This window comes from Benincasa hispida, chromosome 1 (genome assembly GCF_027475165.1).
Source record: "Benincasa hispida cultivar pf3 chromosome 1, pf3_genome.v1.1, whole genome shotgun sequence".
Taxonomy (NCBI): domain Eukaryota; kingdom Viridiplantae; phylum Streptophyta; class Magnoliopsida; order Cucurbitales; family Cucurbitaceae; genus Benincasa; species Benincasa hispida.
Genome location: NC_143478.1, coordinates 84,704,974 through 84,728,268, shown reverse-complemented (window position 1 = coordinate 84,728,268; position 23,295 = coordinate 84,704,974). Strand labels below are relative to the sequence as shown.

The window sequence follows — 23,295 nt, the reverse complement described above, 5'->3', positions numbered from 1 at the left end:
TGCAAAAACATAAAACAGGTTGAAAGAAGATTAAAAAAATAAAAACAAATAAATAAAATCATATTTGAAAAAAAATTGGTTTAGTTTTGATATTTGAAGAAAAAAAATAACGATACGATCTTATGATTTAAAACATGGGAGATATTTTTTTTTAAAAAAATAAAGATCTATGATAAAAAAAATTAGGCAAGTAAACACACTAGTAAGGGGTGGGAGAATCAAACCTCTGAACTTAAGGTTGATAATACGAACACTATGTGGCAGTTTAAAAACTTATAATACGATTTAGTTATATTTCATATTTAAAATAAAATTATAATAAAGATAATCATAATAACAATAAAAAAATATGATTTGGTTATGATTAACATAAAATTTAATATAAATATAAAAAGTTAGTTAAGAAAATTAATATAATATAAGATTTGAAAATAAAAAAAAAAGACAATAATAAATTAATTTTTAAAAACAAATGATTTAGTTAGGATTAAGAGAAAGCCTAGTATAAATATAAAAAGTCAGTTTAAGAGGGAATTTAGAAAAATTCAAAACATTTTTTTGAAGATAGAATATCATTCAAATATAGATTTCAATTATTTTCAAATTAAATCACGAAATTTAGGTTAGATTTTTCATTTGGAAAGAGGCATTTAGTTAAAATCTCAAAGAAAATCAATAGAGTACATATTATAAATTTGATAAATTAATTACAGAGTAATTAAGAAAGATATAAAATTAATTATGTGAAATTAAAAAGACTGGCAAGGATATTTTAGGATTTATGAAAAATCGACCTACGTGTATATCACACAATTTACCATATTTTAAAAGGATTCCGTACTTTGATATTTCTTCAAATAAAAGTATAATTCGAATCTAACCTAATTCGAAAAAAACATAAAAATTTCAATCCAGTCCAATTCAAAATTAAAATTAATCTAATCCAATCTTTACAATTATTCTGTTTGTCACGATATTTGAACAACTACTCTCGAGTAAAATACATAGACGGCGCCTCCAAAGGATTCTCGTTTGAACGTTGGGTCGTAGAGCTTAATGCCTATGTTCTCCATCGCAAAATACGAAGTTTTCGAACCATGATGCCCAAATCAACCGCCACACTTGTCTTCAAACACTTGCCCATGTTTCCCCCTTCCAACTTCAAGTCTCGTCCCTTCAATTTTTCCACCCAAATATTTCCAAAGCGGGGAAATTTTGACTCTGCTATAAGGCAGAAAAGCAGTAAGTTTCTCGTCTACTGCAACTCCCAAATCACAAAACTCGGAAGGAATGGTTGTATCGAGGAAGCAGAGTCCATTTTCAATCGTATGCCTCACAAGAATACCGTCTCTTGGACTGCTTTGCTCACTGCATACGCTGAAAACGGCGAAATAAATAAAGCCCATGAAGTGTTCAACAAAATGCCTGACAGAAATATTGCATCCTACAATGCGATGATTACGGCATATCATCGGAGAAACATGGTAGATGAGGCTTTTGAGTTGTTCTCTAGCATGCCTCAGCGTAATTCTGTTTCCTATTCTACCATGATTACTGGGTTTGTGCGGGCTGGAATGTTTGATCGGGCTGAGAAGTTGCATCGTGAAAAGCCAGTTACGGTGTCGTCTAATGTGTTAATCAATGGGTATTTGAAGGTGGGGAGAACAGAAGATGCGGTTCGGATCTTTGATGGCATGGAAGAAAAGGATGTGGTTTCTTGGAGCTCCATGATTGATGGGCTCTGCAGAGTTGGGAAGATTGTTGGGGCTAGAAATTTGTTTGACAAAATGCCTAAAAGAAATGTGGTTACTTGGACAACAATGATTAATGGGTATATGAAGATGGAAAATTTTAAAGATGGTTTCATATTGTTTCTAAATATGAGAAGGGAAGGGGTGGAGGTTAATGCAACTACCTTGACGGTTTTGTTTGAAGCCTGTGGTTGTTTTGATCGATATGGAGAAGGAATTCAGATCCATGGGTTGGTTCTGTCCTTGGGGTTTGACTTAGATGCTTATCTAGCCAATTCTATGATCACGATGTATTCTAGATGTTATTCTATAGATGCAGCTACTAAAATATTTGATCTAATGGTCAAGAAAGATATAGTTACATGGAATTCTTTGATTGCAGGTTATGTTCAATCTGGGAACGTGGAAAAAGCTTTCTTTCTATTCGAGAATATGCCTCAAAAGGATGTCGTTTCCTGGACAACTCTGATTTCTGGATTTGCCAGCAAGGGTAGGATTGATGAATCCATTGGTTTGTTTCAAATGATGCCTAAGAAGGATGATATTGCTTGGACTGCTGTAATTTCAGGGCTTGTGAGCAATGGGGAATATGCGACAGCTTTCCGTTGGTTTATTGAGATGCTTCAGAGAGTAATTAAGCCAAATCCATTCACTTTGAGTTGTGTGCTTAGTGCGGTGGCTGGTGTGGCAATATTAAGCCAAGGGTTGCAGATTCATGCTCTTGTTACCAAGATGAGTATGGAATATGATTTAACAATCCAAAATTCTTTAGTTTCCATGTATTCGAAGTGTGGAAATGTGGCCGATGCATTGAAGATGTTCTATTATATCAAGGTTCCTAATGTTGTTGCTTACAATTCCATTATCACTGGGTTAGCTCAAAATGGACTTGGGAAAGAAGCACTTAAATTATTCACGAAAATGCAGGATGATTACCTGGTACCTAATCATATTACATTTCTAGGTGTTCTTTCAGCATGTGTCCATGTGGGACTTGTGGAAGAGGGCCGGAGATACTTTGATCTAATGAGATCACTGTATGATATTCAACCTGAGCCTGATCATTATGCATGCATGGTTGATCTTCTTTGCCGAGCTGGAATGTTCAACGAAGCAGTTAGTTTGATTTCTTCAATGCCATTTGACCCTCATCAAGGTGTTTGGGGAGCAATGCTTGGGGCAAGCTGGACCCACCTACGTCTCGATGTTGCAGAGCTTGCAGCTCAAAATCTCTTTGAAATTGAACCCAATAGTGCAACAGCTTACGTGATTTTATCTAATTTACACTCTATTTCTGGTGATAAGAGGAAAGATGAGCTTATAAGGTCGATGAAGATATCAAGAGGGATAAAGAAGACTCCAGGTTGTAGTTGGATAATGGTTAAAGATAAAGTCCATCTATTCCATGCAGGAGATCAATCCCACAAAGACATCAAAGAGATGACAGAAATTATATACACGCTGGCCGCAGAAGTAGGAAGGTGGAAGATATCATACGAATGAAAAAATGGTAGAATCAGATTGATTCGCCTGGGAATTACCATTGCATATTGGATATATGGAATTTCGTCTCTGCCATGGATGCTCATGTTTTGAGTGGAATATAGGAGATACCACCTTATGGGCATATACGGATTGATTAAGCGAGAGATACATCCAGGCTATGCTCAATTGAGGAGCGGTTTGAGTGGAAGCCGTTCTTAATTCTTAATAGCTAAAGTTGTACATTAGAAAATCTAGAAGTTCAATCTTTCCACTCCCTGACTGTTTTTGTCAAGATGGAAAAAGTGATGGTACCTGGAGCACTATAATCGGCCTAATACACATTGTAGGAAATTGAAGTCCACCAAGCACCAGCATGATGAATCAACCAGTTAACATTGAATCCCATCGCCTTGTCCTCTAAGGTGAGGTATTGCGATATATTCCAATCTTTCTTGATAGCCTTTGTCACTTGTGCCAAATCTCGCAGTTTTGCCTTTGCCTCGTCAACCCTGGCTCGGACTGTTGACACTTGAGCTTTAAGCTCAACATCTTTGCTTGAAGCAAACACTTCTGCCTGAGCTACCTTCTGGAGCCCTTCAAAGACACTTCCAGCAGGGTCGACTTAGCCTTGGAGCTGTGCAACAGTTTATTGGCTCGAGCCAAGGAAGGCCGCACTTGGTCAAACTCCTTTTGTGAAACAAAACTCTAAGGACTCCATTTCATCACCTAGCCTTGTAGAGGCAATGCTCAGCCGTAAGAATGCCTACATGCCACAGAGGTATAGTTAGATCGGCTAGACAAACAAAGAGAATCAAGGTTGAGGTTCGCCAAAGGTACTCACGTGAGAAACAAGGTTGGGAATTGAAACATCCCATTTTGAGCTCTATGCCCTCTGTTGGCTGAGTTGAGAAGTGGATGACTCGAAATTTCGACGACCGATGACCAATATTGATAGGGAAGTGGACTTTGGATGGGTGAGGATGAAAGATCAATGCTTATTTCTTCAGGTTATGCTCTAACTGCTGACATCTTTTTTGTCCTATTGCTTCTTCGCCCTTTTGATGTAAGATGATTTATGACTGAAGAAGCTTTAAAAGATAAGTTGAGTTAGAAATAAATCATTTGGTGAGAATAAATTTATTTTCTAGTTTCTACAATGAAAATTCCCACAAAGAATGTAGTCTGATCTAGAATTGTTTCTAGCCTTCATGAAGATAAGATCCACTACTTTTCTGCTAGTTGTAGTACTTGGCTTGTGATTTGTTCCAAGGTTCTTTGATAATGCTTGGCTAGTGCAAGTATTGGACTATAGAAGATGGTTTACAATCTGGAAGAAGCTTTGGTAATATGTGAACAATTGAAATATACAAAGATACAACCGAAATAACTATATAAAGAAATAACCTAACGCTAAAATTAGGAAGAAATGATATATACGGAAGAACTTTTTTCTATATTCAACAATCCCCCTCAAGCTAGATTGTGTACATTGATTAAATCCAGCTTGGTCTTCAATGTATCAATTATGTTCTTGAACAATGCCTTGGTAAGTATGTTTGCAATTTGCATCTTGGTCGGTATGTAGTTAAGAGAGATGCTATTGTTTTTAATTTTCTCTTTGATGAAGTGGCAATCAATGTCTACATGATTTATGCGATCATGATATATGGAGTCTTTTGCAATACTTATCGTTGCTTGATTGTCACAATAGACCTCCATTGGTTCTTAAGTGGTAAGTCTTAGTTCTAAGAGGATGCCTTTGAACCACATTTCTTCACATATTCCTTGAGCTAGGACCCTCAGTTCAGCTTCAGCATTGCTTCTAGGGCACGACTGGTTGTTTTTTGCTTCTCCAAGTGACTAGATTTCCCCATACAAGTGACTAGATTTCTCCAAGTTGCTAGATTTCCCCAATAACTGATCTTCAATTGACTTTTGAGCTTCCCCAATCTACATATGTGAAGACTTCAATGCTTCTTTTCTTTGATTTTTTGAAGTACAATCCTTCTCCTAGGGTTCCTTTTAAGTATCTGAGGATCCTATAAATAGCTTGCATATTTTCTTCTATCGGTTTGTTCATAAATTGACTCACAAGCATACTGCAAAACAAATATTTGGTCTAGTATGAGTGGTGTAATACTTCAAGAACTCAAGAGTATTTCTTTTATTAATGAATAGGAAAATAGGCATAAGGGCCTATACAAAAGGCGACTGATTACCTAGGCAGTCGGTTAACCTAAAAGAAATGATCGGATAAAGAAGGTAATAACAACTTCTTTTATAGTCTGTTTAATACAAAAGGTTACTGCCTTAAAATTACAGTTGATCCAATATTTACAACTAAAATTCTACTAAAACTTTTCAACAATTCCTACATTAGTTCTATCTGCCCAAGAGGAATAGACTCGCCACTGAGATTGGTTAAGTGAGCTCAAATTCATTTGGAGGATGGTAATGGTATATGTTTGAAACATTAAATGTTGAACTGATTTTCATTGTTGGTGGAAGATCTATGTGATATGCATTGGGACCCAATTTCTCTAGGATAGGAAAAGGGCTTATCTTCTTATTGGTGAATTTGGGATGTTATCTTGTAGGTAGTCTAGATTTCTTCAAATATATCATGATTAATTCTTCAATTTTGAAGTCAGCAGGTCTTCTATGTTCATCAACTTTAGATTTGTAATTAGTAGTAGATTTCTCTAAATGTTGGTGAACCTCTTCATGTATTTTCTTCACTTGATCGACCATGAAAGTTGCTTCAGCACTTAGATCAATTGAACTAGGTAAGTTGACAAGATCTAAAGTCAATCTCGGGACTTGAGTGTAGACAATTTCAAAGGGACATTTCTCGGTGTAACGATTGACCATATTATTGAAAGCAAATTCGGTTTGAGCAAGTGTAAGATCCCATTGATGGGGTTTGTCTCCACTTAAATAGTATAAGAGGTTACCAAGTGTGCAATTGGTAGCTTTTGTTTGTTTTTCAATTTGTGGATGGCTAGTTGAGCTAAAAAGGAGAGTAGTGCTGAATCTTTTCTATTGAGAATGCCAAAAATAACTCATGAATTTGACATCTTGATAAGAAATTATGCTTTTTTGGGATGTCATGTAGATGAACAATGTCCCTAAAAAATAAATTTTCCACATTTAAAGCATCACTAGTCGTAAACCAATGACAGTCCATGGAGAGATCTTCCCAAATATTAGTAGGTATAGGGAGAGGAGAGTAAATCCCTTTGTTTGAACTAGATCCTTTGGAAGTTTGGCATATAAAAACATCTCTTAACAAAATTTGCAACATCCTTTTTAAATTGAGGTCAATAGAATTTAGAAGAAAGAAATGCTAGGTTTTTCTCTCTACCAAAGTGTCCGAATAAACCACTCGAATGAGCTTCTTTTAGAAGTGACTCTCTAAAGTGTGTGGGATGTATAGAGTGTCATTTTTAAAAAGAAAGCCATAAAATATATGGAAATCCTTGGCTGGAAGATGGTTTGAACAAGCATACCAAATATCTTTAAAATTGGGACCAATAGAATATAATTCAAGTAAGTGGTTAAAAGCCATAATTTCACCTTGAAGTAAAGTTAGAAGTGTACCTTTTCGACTTAGGGCATCCACAACTTTATTGCCATTACTTGGAGTGTGTTTGATGACCAAATTGAACCGTTGGAAAAACTGTAGCCATCTAGCATGCATGCGACTAATAGATTCTTGAGAATGCAAAAATTTTAAAGAAAAATGGTCAGCTAATAAAATAAATTCTTTCCTAAGAAGATAATGTTCCCATTGTTTAACGGCTCGGACTAAAACATAAAGTTATTGCTTATAGGTTGACCAATTTTGTTTAGGAGAACTCAATTTCACTAAAAAACTCTATAGGATGTTTATCTTGACTAAGACAACTCCTATTCTCACACCCGAAGCATCTACAGATACTTCAAAGGGTTTTTGAAAATTTAGAAACCCAAGAATTGGAGTTGTACTTAAAGCTTTCTTTAAGTTCTTCAAAACTTGCAATTTGTTCCTCACCCCAAACAAAAGGAAGTTTAGCTTTTATACAAGTAGTTAAAGGGCTAGCTAGAGTGCTAAAATTTCGTATGAATTTCTATAAAATGAAGCTAAGCCTATGAAAGTTTGAATCTCCTTAATAGATTTAAGTTGGGGAAAATCAAGAATTGCTTCAATTTTCTTGGGGTCTACACTAACTCCTCTAGAACTTATTAAAAATCCTAAAAAATATAATTGATTATGAAGAAAAGAACATTTTTTAAGTTTATATACAAAGCATTTTCTTTTAAAACAGTAAAGATAATATGTAAATGTTCAAGATGAGATTCATAAAAATAACTATAAATTAGTATATCATTGAAGTAAACAACTACAAACTTATTGAGATAAGACAATAAAATTTGATTTATTAAGTGCATAAGGTGCTAAGGGCATTAGATAGACCAAAAGGCATGACTAACCATTCAAAAAGTTCTTCGTTTGTCTTGAAGGTTGTCTTCCACTCATCTCCGGGCCTTATTCTAATTTCGTGGTATCTACTTCTAAGATCTATTTTAGAAAAAAATGATGCTCTCCTAATTGATCTAGTAGGTTCGACAATCTAGGAATAGAGAACCTATATCTAATTGTTATTTTATTCATTGCCCTACTATCAATACAAAGTCACCATGAACCATCTTTCTTAGGTGCAAGTAAAGCTGGGACGACACATGGGCTAAGACTAGGTTGTATGTGTTCTTTGTCTAAGATATTATATATTTCATTATGTAAAGCTTCATATTCTTTAGGGCTCATACGATAGTGGGTTAGGTTAGGTAAGATACTATCCATAATTAAGTCAATGTGGTGTTGTATGTTTCTAGGGGGAAGGGGCAGATTTTTGGTTCTTCTAAAAGAGAGGGGAATTCTTCTAGCAAATAAGAAATCTGTGGGTTTAGTTGGTCAGTATTAGATGATTCGAAAGGGTCTTGCTTTATTACAAAAACTAAAAGAGATTGTTCTTTTGAGTGCAAAATGTCCTTGCCCTGAGATAATAGAAAAAGTTGTTTAGTTGAGGAAGAGGGTACCTTATTTGTGGTGACTTGCTTACCGATGGGAAAGAATTCAACCATTTTACCCATCAAACTAAATTCATATGTATTATCTCGCCCATTATGAAGTGCTTTATTGTCGTATTGCCATGGTTGTCCTAAGAGGACATGACAAACGTCCATTTCAAGAACATCACACATAATCTAATCTTGATATACATTGCCGATAGATAGGGGCACTGTGCGAATCTTCTTGACTGCTGTTTCTCTTTTCTTTGTAATTCAATTTACCTTGTAAGCATTGGGGTGTGGTTCAACGGTAAGGCTAAGGGCAAAAACTAGCTTTTTGGAGACAATATTCTCAATGCTTCCACTGTCTATGATCACTTGGCATACTCTTCCATTGGTTGTGCACCTCGTGTGGAAGAAAGCATGCAGAGTAATCAAGACTCATTGGAGAACACAAGAAAGTTGATCGACATCATCTAGATGTACTACTGCGAGGTCATCCATGTTGTCTTCATCAAAGTCAGCTTCATCTAAGGCGTCTTCTTCTTGAATTGCCAGTGTTCTTTGTTGAGGGCACTTATTGGATAAATGGCCTTGTTACCCACATCGAAAACATTTTCCTAGTGTAGCCCATTGATAAGGATTCAAATTCCTCTTAGAGGTGTTGCTTTTAGCCATTGCCAATGGATAGAGGCATTGTGCAAATATTCTTGACTGCTGTTTCTCTTTTCTTTGTAATTCAATTTACCTTATAGGCATTGGGGTGTGGTTCAACGGTAAGGCTAAGGGCATAAAGTAGCCTTTTGGAGACGATATTCTCAATGCTTCCACTGTCTCTGATAACTTGGCATACTCTTCCATTGGTTGTGCACCTCATGCGGAAGAAAGCATGCGGAGTAATCAAGACTCATTGGAGAACACAAGAAAGTTGATTGACGTCATCTGAATGTACTATTGCGAGGTCATCCATGTTGTCTTCATTATAGTTAGCTTCATCTAAGGCGTCTTCTTCTTGAATTGCTAGTGTTCTTTATTGAGGGCACTCATTGGATAAATGGCCTTGTTGCCCACATCGAAAACATTTTCCTAGTGTAGCTCGTTGATAAGGATTCAAATTCCTCTTAGGGGTGTTGCTTTCAGCCCCTCGGACATTTGAGGTTTTAGGAGGAGCCTTGTCTTTTTTGGTTTGCTGATTTGTTATTGCTCCAGAAGCATTCAACTGTGACAGATCAGTGGTGTTCTCTTGAAAGATTGTTACTGCCATCCCCATGGTTGTCTTCTTTGGTAGGTCTTTGCCGTTTTGTCTTAGTACTTTCTTCAATTTTCGTTGCAAGAGTGATGACATCTTCCAAATATTCTATCGGGTGTAATTTGACAATTTCTTGGATCTTCTTTCGAAGGCCAGGAACGAATCTTGACACCAATTGTTGTTATGATTCAGGAAGATTGTTCCAGGCACCAAGGCGATGAAATTCTTCCATGTAATCAAAGATAGATCGATCCCCTTGTTTACAAAGTTGATATTGGTTGTAAAGTCTTTGTTGGTAGTTTAAGGAGAGGAATCTTTTCGTCATCATCTTCAAGAGCCTTGGCCAAGATTTGATTGGAGGTTTGCCATAGTATCGCCGATTGGTTTCGAGTTGATCCCATCAAATCGATGCACCTCTTTGAAACTTGAATACTACAAATTTAACTTTCTTGTCATCCGGGATGTTGGCATATTCAAAAAAATTTTCTACCTTTGAAGCCCAATCAAGAAATTCTTCTACATCCATTCGGCCATCAAAACTAGGAAGGTTGATTTTCATCTTGTACTCGGCGTTATCATGATGAAATTGCAGTCTTCCACGATTAAAACTCATTATATCTTGTATTCCACCAAGGTACATTTTTCCTTCACTCAAAGAATCATAATCTTGCAACATATAGCTTCCTCTATGAAGTTATTGGGATATGAATCTTGCTTAGTACAAGTTTCTTGGAATTGCATTTTTGTTTTGTCTGGTTTCTTGATGAAATACTTCATTGATCTTGGTTTTCCCATAGTTTCTTGGTGATTCTTATTTGTCACAAATGGCCAGATCTTCACCTTTTGCTTTGTTCATACTAGAATCTTGAGGTTCTTGGATTCAGATTCCTCCTTTGTTAGGTATATCAACATGTTCATGCCCATCCCCCTTCGATTTGAATGTTCATTCGGCTTAGAACTTGGGTAGCGTGGAACATAACTCACCCATTTCTCCTTTCATTTCAATGATAGACTTCTCCACTGATGTCAATCGAGCTTCCATGACTTTGGCTGAAGATGATGCTTCCACATCTATTGAGGTTGAGATCCAAGAAGAATTCGCTTTGGATCGACGCTCTGATACCAATTGGTGTAATACTTTAAGAACTCAAGAGTATTTCTTTTATTGATGAATAGGAAAGTAGGCATAAGGGCCTCTATTTATATACAAAAGGTGACTGATCACCTAGACAGCCAGTTAACCTGAAAGAAATGACCGAATAAAGAAGGTAATAACAACTTCTTTTACAACCGATTTAATACAGAAGGTTACTGCCTTAAAATTACAGTTGATTTAATATTTACAACAACTAAAATTCAACTAAAATTATTCAACAATTCCTATATCAGTGAGTTAAGTAAATCAACTTCCCAACGAGTCTTTGATATTGATCCTTATTTACCGTGTTTTATTTTCCATTCCTAGGAAGTATTTGAGGTTGCCTAAATCTTTTACTTCAAATTCTTTAGTCAAAAGTAACTTCATGGTGTGAAACCAAAAATCTAATATTTTGAATCAATGAATCTCTCCTCAAAATGAGGGAAAAACCTTTATTTATAGAGAAAGATTACAAATTTGTTCAAAACTAATAAATTAACTATAGTTAAAGTCAAAACTAACAAACTAACAATAGCTAATTAAAGAAGTAAGCCTTCTAGTTACATCAAATCCACCCCCCTCAAGATTGGACTCATCCGCGAGGAAATTAGGATGCTAAATGGAAGCTGTTCGGAGCAAAATAAGGCTTCAAGTCAGCCACGTTGAATACTGGATTAATGTGCAAATCTGTTGGTAATTCAATGCGGTATGCATTGGTGCCATATTTCTCTAATACTTGAAATGGTCCAAGTTGTCTTTCTTTCAATTTGTTGTACGTACCAGTAGGAAATCGAGCTTTGCGTAGGTGGATCATTACTAGGTCTCCTACCTCAAAATTAACTTCTCTTCTAGACTTGTCTTTAGCTTCTTTGTAAGACAAGGTGGTTTTCTCCAAATGATCATGGACTTCTTGATGAAGCTTTTGAATTCTTTCAGCCATACTTTCAGCCTCAATGCTAACATCCACTACAGAAAGCAAGTTAGCAAGGTCAAAAGTTAGTCTTGGAGTTCTGGTGTATACAACTTCAAAGAGGCATCTTCCTGTTGATCTATTCTTCATATTATTAAAGGAAAACTCTTCTTAGGCAAGGGACAAATTCCATTGTTTCGGTTTTGAGTTACTTAGACAACATATAAGATTTCCCAATGTTCTGTTGGTAACTTCTGTCTTCCCATCAGTTTGAGGTCTACGCATGGATATCAAAGCTACTGTGTTGTTTCTTTAATACATTCAAAGCTACTGTGTTGTTTCTCTCCCAAATGGAAACTGCCTTTCTTTAGACAATTAGTAATAGGTGCTACGATAGAGCTGAAATCCTTGATAAATTTTCTGTAAAATGAAGCCAAACCAAGGAAGGCTTGAATGTCTTTTACCGGGCATGGAGTTGGCCATTGGGTAATAGCTTCAATCTTCTTTGGATCAACTTTAATTTGATTGTGACCAATTAAGAAGCCAAGAAATGTAATTTCCTTTACTAGAAAAAGACATATCTTATGATTGATATAGAACTTGTCGGTTGTTAATGCTTGAAAAAGGCTTCGAAGGTGCTGTAAATACTCCTAAATGTTCCTGCTATACACCAAAATATTGTCAAAATACACTATGACAAATTTGTTAAGGAAAGGATGGAGTACTTGATTCATGAGTCTCATGAAAGTGCTTGGAGCATTTGATAGCCCAAAGGGCATGACTAGCCATTCGAACAATCCCTCATTGGTCTTGAAAGCCTTCTTCCATTCATCAGATCATATTCTTATTTGGTGGTATCCACTCTTCAAATCCACCTTAGAAAAGATCAATGCTCCTCCAATTGGTCAAGTAGATCACTTATACGAGGGATTGGAAAACGGTATTTCATGGTGATTCGATTAATGGCAAGGTTTATTGGAGGTTTACGCATGGATATCAAAGAAAAGATAAAACTACAACCTTTCCACTCTTTTACTGAAGCTATCTCTTTTGCTGAAACTATGGAGGAGATGAACGAGATCCGAGTCAAGAATTCATCAAGAAGGTCCATTTGGGAAGCCTCCACAAGCAAAAGGGTTAATACTGCAAGCAAAGCACCAAATCCTCCAAATCCACCAGCCTTGACCAAAGACAAAGATAAAGAAAATCAAGAAGGGAGTGAAGAGAAGAAGATTGAGACCACATTCAAGAAGAGAGCTCAAAATCCCGACAATAGGCCTTCTTTGGGCAAATGCTTTTGATGTGGCCAAGTTGGTCATCTATCTAATGCATGCCCCCAACGAAAAACAGTAGCTTACATAGAAGAGGAAGAAGAAATGATGGCTAAAAACAGTGAAGAAGAAGATGAGAAAGCTGAGTTCATTGAATCGGAAGAGGTGATAGACTCTCTTATATTCTCCAAAGAATGTTAATGACTCCTAAAGAGGATTTGAACCCCAAAGGCATTGTCTTTTCAAAACAAGGTGTACATACAACAACAAAGTATGCAATGTCATCATAACAGTAGAAGTAGCGAGAATTTTGTCGGCTCTAAATCTCAAAGTGGAGACTCATCCAAACCCATACAAGATAGCATGGGTAAAGAAAGGTGGCGAGGCACAAGTAAGTGAAATTTGCACCATTCCCCTTTCAATTGGTAATAAATACAAGGACCATAGTATGCGATGTATTGGAAATGGAAATATGTCACTTATTGTTAGGGAGACCATGGAAATATGATACTCGAACCTTACACAAAGGGAGAGAGAATACATATGAGTTTAATTGGATGGGCAAGAAAGTGGTCTTACTTCCACTAAACAAGAAGAATGATAAAGGCGTAAAGGTGAAAAAGGAAGACAGCAGCCACTTGTTTATAACAATTAGTGGAAAAACTTTGATGAAAGAAAGAGAAGAAGATATATTAGGACTTGTTGTTGTTGATAAGCCCGAGGAAATACAAGAGAATGGGAACCCTCCGGTGATACAATAATTGTTCAATGAATTCCCCTTCCTTAAAGGAGAATCCGAGGGGCTGCCCCCATTGAGAAATATTCAACACTACGTTGGCCTAATCCCTGGAGCTACACTACCAAACTTGCCTCACTATAGAACGAGTCCTAAGGAATACGAAATCCTTCACCAACACATCGAGGACTTACTCAACAAAGGGCACATTCAATCAAGTTTAAGCCTGTGTGCAGTCCCGACCCTACTAACTCCAAAGAAAGATGGAAGCTAGAGAATGTGTGTAAACAGTAGAGCCATTAATCGAATCACCGTGAAATACCATTTTTCAATCCCTCGTATAAGTGATCTATTTGACCAACTTGGAGGAGCATTGATCTTTTCTAAGGTGGATTTGAAGAGTGGATACCACCAAATAAGAATACGACCGGGTGATGAATGGAAGACGGCTTTCAAGACCAATGAAGGATTGTTCGAATGGCTAGTCATACCCTTTGGGCTATCAAATACTCCAAGCACTTTCATGAGACTCATGAATCAAGTACTCCATCCTTTTCTTAACAAATTTATCGTAGTGTATTTTGACGATATTTTGGTGTATAGCAGGAACATTGAGGAGCATTTACAGCACCTTCAAAGTCTTTTTCAAGCATTAACAACCGACAAGCTCTATATCAATCATAAGAAATGTCTTTTTCTAGTAAAGGAAATTACATTTCTTGGCTTCTTAATTGGTCACAATCAAATTAAAGTTGATCCAAAGAAGATTGAAGCTATTACCCAATGGCCAACTCCATGCTCGGTAAAGACATTCAAGCCTTCCTTGGTTTGGCTTCATTTTATAGAAAATTTATCAAGGATTTCAGCTCTATCGTAGCACCTATTACTAATTGTCTAAAGAAAGGCAGTTTCCATTTGGGAGAGAAACAACACAGTAGCTTTGAATGTATCAAAGGAAAGTTGAGTTCCAGCCCTGTTCTTAAGCTACCGACTTCTCTTTACGATTTGAAATAGCCGTGGATGCCTGTGGAGTGGGCATTGGAGGTATATTATCACAACAAGGGCACCCTATTGAATTCTTTAGTGAAAAACTCAGTAATTCAAGGTAGAACTAGAGTACTTATGAACAAGAATTGTATGCCCTTGTTCGAGCTTTGAAACTATGGGAGCACTATCTTCTTTCTGAAGAATTTCTCTTGTTGACAGATCACTTTTCATTGAAGTACCTACAATCTCAAAATAATATCAGTTGTATGCACGCACGGTGGATTTCCTTCATTCAAAGGTTTGACTTTGTGATCAAACACCAATCAGGCAAGGAGAATAAAGTAGCTGATGCTCTAAGGCAAAAGAATTCTCTCCTTACTATCTTAGCCACAGAAGTAACTGCTTTCTCTCATCTCCCATGCTTATATAAAGAAGATGTTGATTTTGCTGAGATATGGTATAATTGCACCCATTTTATAAAGACTAATGATTTTCATATAATGGATGGTTTCTTATTTAAGGGAGAGCAATTGTGTATTCCACACATTTCCCTTCGAGAAGCTCTTCTAAAAGAAGCACACCCGGGAGGATTGGCTGGACATTTTGGTCAAAATAAAACTTTTGAACTAGTGACTGCTCGATTTTATTGGCCACAAATTCGGAAGGACACAAATAACTTTGTTAAGAGATGTTCTATTTGTCAAAAAAAAACAAAAGGCACAAGCACTAATGCGGGTCTATATTCACCATTACCTATTCCCACAACCATTTGGGAAGACTTATCAGCTGACTTTGTACTTGGTCTTCCAAAAACCCAACGTGGGTATGATGCAGTAATGGTGATTGTGGACCGTTTCAGTAAAATGACTCACTTTCTTGCTTGCAAAAAGACAAATGATGCAATTTATATAACCAATCTCTTCTTTAAAGAGATTGTTTGACTTCATGGAGTGCCCAAGTCCATTGTATCTGATAGGGATGTCAAATTCCTTAGCCATTTTTGGCGTACACTGTGGAAGAAGTTTGATATAACATTGAAATTTAACACTATCTCACACCCTCAAACTGATGGGCAGACAAAAGTTACCAACAGAACATTGGGAAATCTTATACGTTGTCTAAGTAACTCAAAACCGAAACAATGGGATTTGTCCCTTGCCTAAGCAGAGTTTGCCTTTAATAATATGAAGAATAGATCAACAGGAAGATGCCCATTTGAAGTTGTATACACCAGAACTCCAAGACTAACTTTTGACCTTGCTAACTTGCCTTCTGTAGTGGATGTTAGCATTGAGGCTGAAAGTATGACTGAAAGAATTCAAAAGCTTCATCAAGAAGTCCATGATCATTTGGAGAAAACCACCTTGCCTTACAAAGAAGCTAAAGACAAGTCTAGAAGAGAAGTTAATTTTGAGGTAGGAGACCTAGTAATGATCCACCTACGCAAAGCTCGATTTCCTACTGGTACGTACAACAAATTGAAAGAAAGACAACTTGGACCATTTCAAGTATTAGAGAAATATGGCACCAATGCATACCGCATTGAATTACCAACAGATTTGCACATTAATCCAATATTCAACGTGACTGACTTGAAGCCTTATTTTGCACCGGACAGCTTCCATTTAGCATCCTAATTGCCTCGCGGACGAGTCCAATCTTGAGGGGGTGGATTTGATGTAACTAAAAGGCTTACTTCTTTAATTAGCCATTGTTAGTTTGTTAGTTTTGACTTTAACTATAGTTAGTTTGTTAGTTTTGAACAAACTTGTAATCTTTCTCTATAAATAAAGGCTCTTCCCTCATTTTTAGGAGAGATTCATTGATTCAAAATATTAGATTTTTGGTTTCACACTATATTCTTTCTCCCCTTGTGTAAGGTTCGAGTATCATATTGCCATGGTCTCCCTAACAATATGTGACAGACATCCATTTCCAATACATAGCATACTATTTGGTCCTTGTAGCTATTACCAATTGAAAGGTGAATGGTGCAAATTTCACTTACTTGTACCTCGCCACCTTTCTTTACCCATGCTATCTTGTATGGGTTTGGATGAGTCTCCACTTTGAGATTTAGAGCCGCCACTAGCTTTTTGGAGACAAACTTCTCGCTACTTCCACTGTCTATGATGACATTGCATACCTTGTTGATTGTACACCTTGTTTTGAAAAGACAATGCCTTCGGAGGTTCAAATCCTCTTTAGTAGTGATTAACATTCTTTGGAGAACACAAGATAGTCTATCACCATCATCCGATTCAATGAACTCGGCTTCCTCATCTTATTCTTCACTGTTTTCAACCATAATTTCTTCTTCCTCTTCTATGTAAGCTACTTCTTTTCGTTAGGGGCACGCATTAGATAGATGACCAACTTGGCCACATTGAAAGCATTTGCCCAAAGAAGGCCTATTGTAGGGATTTTAAGCTCTCTTCTTGAATGTGGTCTCGGTCTTCTTCCCTTCACTCCCTTCTTGATTTTCTTTATCTTTGTCTTTGGTCAAGGCTGGTGGATTTAGAGGATTTGGCGCTTTACTTGCAGCACTAACCCTTTTGCTTGTGGAGGTTTCCCAAGCGGACCTTCTTGATCAATTCTTGACTCGGATTTCGTTCATCTCCTCCACAGTTTCAGTAAAAGAGATAGCTTCAGTAAAAGAGTAGAAAGGTTGTAGTTTTACCTTTTCTTTGATATCCATGCGTAGACCTCCAATAAACCTTGTAATCAAATGTTGCTTACCCTCCATAAGGTTTATTCTTGCTCCTAGTCAATGGAATTCTTCAATGTAATCAGCCACCGATCGTCCTCCTTGTCTACAATTTTGATATTGACTATACAAGGTTTGTTCATAATTAGGAGGTAGGAAGCGTTCCTTCATTAACCTTATCATCTTCTCTCACGAATGAATTGGTCTTCTGCCAATTCTTCTCCGATTGATCTCAAGTTGATCCCACCAAGCCGAGGCGCCAACTTTTAACTTTAGTGCCACGAGATGCACTTTCTTGTGCTCGGGAGTGTTCATGTATGTGAAGAAATTTTCTGTGTTCTTGATCCAATCAAGAAATTCTTCAATGTTTCGTTTCCCATTGTAACTTGGCAAGTCAATTTTTATCTTGAAATCATTGTCCTCACGTCTCTTGCCCCTTCCTTTTCTTAGCACAAAGAATTCTTCTTCTTGATCGTATTCACTAGATGAATCCCAATCTTGGTTTTCTTGATATCTTTCTTGGCCAATTGGTTGTCTTCTTAGATTTTCATGGTACTATCTTTGAATTCTTGGATGTCTTTCTTGAAATATTTCTTGTTGGTTTTGGCCAATTCTTGCCCGACCGCCGCCTCTTCCTCCTCTTCCTCCCTATTCTGGATCAATTGGTTGAATATTCTCTCGATTTTGAGGTGTGGTTACAAGCATTTCAACTCTTCTAGCAAGGGTTTCCATGCTTTCTTGAAGGTTTGTTAAGGTGCCTTGAATTCCCTCCAATGAGTTCTCAACAGACAGCAAGCGTCGGGTTGAGGTTCTTGGAGAGAGGGTGGGAGTATCTTCTACCTCTTGTTCTTGCCCGTGTACATCTCTTTCGATTGGTTGATGGGCTCTCCTTCCCGCCATCGTTCCAAAATCTTGAAGTGCTCTGATACCAATTTTGGTGCAAAACAAAAAATCTAATATTTTGAATCAATGAATCTCTCCTCAAAACGAGGGAAGAGGCTTTATTTATAGATAAAAATTACAAGTTTGTTCAAAACTAACAAACTAACTATAGCTAATTAAAGAAGTAAGCTTTTCTAGTTACATCACTTTAGTTCCTTTATTTCTTCTTTATGATCTCCTGTGATTATAATGTCATCCATATACACAATAATAATAGAAATTTTTCCTTTGCTGTGATGTTTGATAAAGAGTTTGTGATCAGATTGGCATCGTATAGTTTTAACAACCTTTGAAAACTTGTAAAACCAGGCTCGAGGGGATTGTTCTAAACGACTAAACCATAAAGGGACTTTTTGAGTTTGCAAACTTTATTTATTGTTATTGTTGATTCCATACCGGTAGGTATATCTATGTAGACTTCTTCTTCTAAGTCTCCATTGAGGAATGCATCTTTTATGTCTAATTGGTGGAGTAGCCAATCATTATTCACTACTAAGGAGAAGAGGACACGAATAATGTTTAGTTTTGCTATAGGTGCAAAGGTTTCTTGGTAGTCAATGCCATGCGATTGAGTGAAATCTTTTGCGACGAGTCTTGCTTTAAGTCTATCTATCTTATACACACCTCTCTCTTGAGTTTAAGGCATTCAACTCCAGCCTATCCAACATACAAATTCCTAATAATGTTAAGGACACAAATTGGAAAAATGTAATCTTAGAAGAATTAAACACCCTGGAAAAGAACAAAACGTGGGAAATAACAAACTTGCCCTCAAGAAAAAAAAAACAATATGATGCAAATGTATCTTTATCATCAAATACAAAGTCAATGAAGAAATAGATAGTTTTGAATGTGGTATTTTATACATGTCCTTACCCTTTTGCATTGAGCAAGAGAAAGATCAATATCTTCTATTTGGACTTGCATTTGAGATTTGGACACAGTTCTCTTGTATTTTATTTGTTCTTTGGTTAGGTACCGATCCAACTTCAGGGATGTATGTGATGTGCGTTTTCCTTCTAGTATAGACTATTATTTTTTTTGTATATTCTTGAGAGTTTTGGTTAGGGTCTTCGAGGATGAAAGGTTCATAGGGAGTATGTGCTTCTGTCAAAATTGTGTTAGCGTTTTCTTCCGTTCTAACAAAGGAGTTCCGTTGTTCCTCTCTTGGAAGTAAGGTTGGTTTTCAAAGAAGGATACACTCATGGAGGTATAAAATTTCTTTGAGACTAGCGAATAACATTTGTATCCTTTTTGGTTTGGGGCATAACCAAGAAAGATATATTTGATTGCCTTGGGGTCCAACTTACTCCTATTTGACTGATAATCTTGAACAAAAGCAGTATATCCAAATCTTTTCAAGGGAGCTTTAGGGAACAATCTTGTGTGTAGATAGTGCTCCTGAAATTTTTGTAAGGGGCTTTTAAAACCTAAAGTTCGTAATGGTATTCTATTAATGAGGTAGGTTGCAGTGAGTACAGCTTCTCCATAGAAATAACGCAAGGTGTTTGAGGAAATCATTAGGTTGTAGTAACTTCTAACAGATTTCTATTTTTCCTTTGAGCAATTCTATTCTATTGGGTAGTGTCTGGTAGCATGTACTGAGGTGGACAATGCCTTTTTCTTTTAAAAAGGTTCTTAAAGACATTAAAGTAATCCCTAGCATTATCAGAGTGAAGTATTTGAATTTTCGTATTGAAGAAATCGAGTATCTATCATGACATACAAATTTTTGAATATGACAGTCCATTAAAAATACCCAGTGAGTCTAGTATGATCATCAATGAAACGAACAAACCATTTAGCTCATGTTATTTTTTTTAACTCTACTTGCTCCTCAAACATCACTATGCATCATAGAAAAAGGATGAGAAGGTTTGTAATTATTAGATAAGAAGATCGGGTTTGCTTATCCAATTCACACGATTCACATTGAAAAACCCAAGAGCTTTTACTAAAAATATCTGGAAAAATGTGTTTCAAATACATAAAATTGGAGTGGCCTAAACGATTATGCCACAACATTATTTTATTATCATAATTGTATTTAGAAGCAACAAAAACAGACTTATTAGCACCTAACTCATGAGAGGTTTCAGACTTAAAACCTAAGAAGACAAAGAGTTCAAAAGCGACAACTCTGATACCATGAAGAATTCTATATTTCTCATATATTTCTATACAAAGATACAACCCTAATTTAAAGAGACAGATATAATTATATGAGGAAATAACCTAACAGTAGTACGAAAAATAAGGAAATGAATACACAAGGAAAAATTAGGAAAAATTGATATATATTGAGAAGAAAATTCCTTTTTCTATATTCAAAAATATGTTTTACCATTGTTTTTCATATATTTCGCTCTCTTCCTTTGCTGAAAATTTGAACTTAACTGTTTAGGCGACATTGCGTGACCGTGAAAAGAAGGTTGCAACGTAGGAATCCTAAACTTCAGCTGCTGTCTCTTAACGGTAATTTTCTTCTCTTCCCATTTCTCTTTTAGAAAAATTGAAATAGGCAATTCTTTTTAATAATTTGGATTATGCATTATTTAATATATTTATTTTGAAAATGAGTTGATTAAAAATACTTCGCAACTCCACCATTTGGGTTAGACTAACTCTTATAATTATGTTACATAATCCAACATGTTCTTATAATTATGTTCATCTTTTGGTAACAATGTTGGATTTTCTGTTTCGGATTTACCTCTTTGATTATAATATTTTTGTGCAAGATATAGGAGGTCCGTTTGACCATATTCCGTTGAACGAATTTATTTAATTCTTTGTCTTTTTCTCTATTTAAAACTCGAGAATAAGTTATCTTTTTGGAGGGATAGAAAGATGTAGGAAGAATAAATTCAATAAATATGAGTCTTTCCCTCTTGTATAAACACATTATCATTCTAATAAAAGATTCACAATAATAATTCTTAGAGGATTACTCTTTGAGGCTCTTAGGTAAGATAGTTAGACTACATCATCATACATGTATAATATAAAATAATAAAATAATATATCAATATATATGAAAATATTTGAACACATGGTATATAATTATAAGTAATTTCCATCCATCTGTAATTTTGGGGGAATGCATAAAAGACATACTTTGGTCACATTGTATGTAACTTTAGGAATAGGGAGAGTTGCATCTTATAGAGCCTCAATGGTGCTACGGTGTAATTGAACATTAGCAAACTTTCTCCCCCGAAATAGACATGAGTGAACCTCCAATAATTGTTGTAGAAATCCCTTTAGCCTGAGAGGCATTTCAGTCTTTTGCAACAAATTTGAAATATACTTTGTTGGGATAAAATCAAGCCTCCAATGGATGGATATCTTTTGTAACAAACTATCTCATAAGTTGATGAATTTGATCGTGTCTTATTCATTAAACTATGCTTGAATTGATATATAAGCATGAAATTTTACCATTATAAAGTGTAAAATAGTTATGGTTAAATTATAAGTTTAGTCTCTTGAATTTTAAGATTTATGTTTATTTGATCATGAACTTTCAAAAGTGTATAATAAACCCTTGAACTTTCAATTTTGTATGATAAAATTTCTTCTTCTTCTTATTTTTGTATAATTTTTATATTTATTCTATATTTAGTGAATTTGTATATGAAAAATAAATAAGATTAAAAGTTTATGTTGTTTGTTAAATTGTCTCAGGAATGCCTAAAGTCCATGGGAGCCAAATTCAAAGGGAATAAGGCCTCCACAAGGATTTCATGTGTCTCAAAAGAAAAAGTCAAACTCGTAAGATTTAAATTAACCAGCTGAATTGGTTAAGTTTTACCAAAAGAGAAATGATTGAGCTGAGCTTGCCATTGGCATCTTACAATCCTAAGGACCACACTCATTTTGACTTTATTGAGACTATACATATCCTAAAGCAGGTGTTGAAGGAAGAACTTTATAAATAGCTCCACACAAACAACTTCAAAAGGTAAGAAACCCCCTCTATGCGTAGTTGAGCTAAATACTCTCTTTATTAATTTAGGTATCAGAGTATTCTTAGTTCGATACGACATTGGTGTGTGTATCTTGTACAAAATAGCTCCATTTATGTGTATGGACCAGAGGAACGGGCTGGAGGAGCACCCAAGGCTCATGTGTGAGTTTCCCGCACCAACAATGTTAATTATGCTGAATAATGTGTACTAAAAAAATTATACTGAATAACCAACAAGAGCGTAGCTTAATTGACATAGTGTTCATACTATCAATCTCGAGATTTGAGGTTTGATTCTCCTACTCCACACTTTATACTGAATAAACGTTATGATTTGCAACTTAACATAAAATCAGTGAAATATTGAAAATAAGATGACCAAAAGGGTGGTGATAAAAGCAAAAGTTATACAGAATTGTTCCTTCTAAAAGATAAAAGTTTTGGAAAAGAAAAGAACAAAAAAGGAATATGGAAAAGCTTTGTGGTGTTGCACAGCTTGTTTCACTTTACATCAATACTCAGAGTTGAGAGACATTGCCACAGCCACCACCACTGTAGGCACCACGGCCACCGCCATAGGTACCATCGTCACAACTGTCGACATAGCTACCATCGATATCTTCTCCTCCTTGGTCACTACTTAAACCAAGGATAGCAGCTGCAGAAGCTATAGCAGCGCCTGCTCCAGCCAAGACGGCCATCTCACTCTCCTTGATCCTGCTTTCTCGAGTATCTTGTCGGTCAATTTGTTCACTTCTTCGAGAACCTTGTGTATCCGGTCGAATGCTCTGTTCGCTTCTTGGAGAACCTCGTGTGATAGGGAAGATGGTCTGTTGGCTTCTTTGAGAACCTCGTATGTCAGGAAAAATGCTCTGTTCACTTCTTGGAGTCATGTCCTGTCTATAGGTCCGAAAACCTTGTCCAAATTCAACATCATGGTACATTTGCAATGGCCTTGAACGTCCAATACTTACACTTGGAGTAGGTAATTCATGTGCATCTTTCTTTTTATAACCACCTCCAATTATACAAAAACAACATAAAATCACAGCAACAACTAATAAAGAAGTGCAAATTATGAAAATGAGGATGGAAGG

General features: G+C 36.2%; 1 protein-coding gene across 2 annotated transcripts; it reads left to right on the top strand.

Moving 5' to 3' along the window:
- The first annotated feature begins 982 nt into the window (after window positions 1–982).
- LOC120088514 (Tetratricopeptide repeat (TPR)-like superfamily protein) lies at window positions 983–22,500 on the top strand. 2 transcript variants are annotated; one of them, XR_005484947.2, is made up of 3 exons: window positions 983–4,243; window positions 20,633–20,703; window positions 21,916–22,500. XR_005484947.2 is itself a non-coding variant. In XM_090306820.1 (2 exons), exons 1-2 carry the CDS (start codon window positions 1,098–1,100, stop codon window positions 3,252–3,254), a joined length of 2,079 nt encoding a protein of 692 aa, XP_090162946.1. In that variant the 5' UTR covers window positions 983–1,097; the 3' UTR covers window positions 3,255–4,393. The 2 variants fall into 2 exon arrangements, 1 of the variants encoding a protein (XP_090162946.1); XM_090306820.1 differs by lacking the exons at window positions 20,633–20,703; window positions 21,916–22,500 and having other exon boundaries at window positions 983–2,241; window positions 2,320–4,393.
- Window positions 22,501–23,295: the final 795 nt, after the last annotated feature.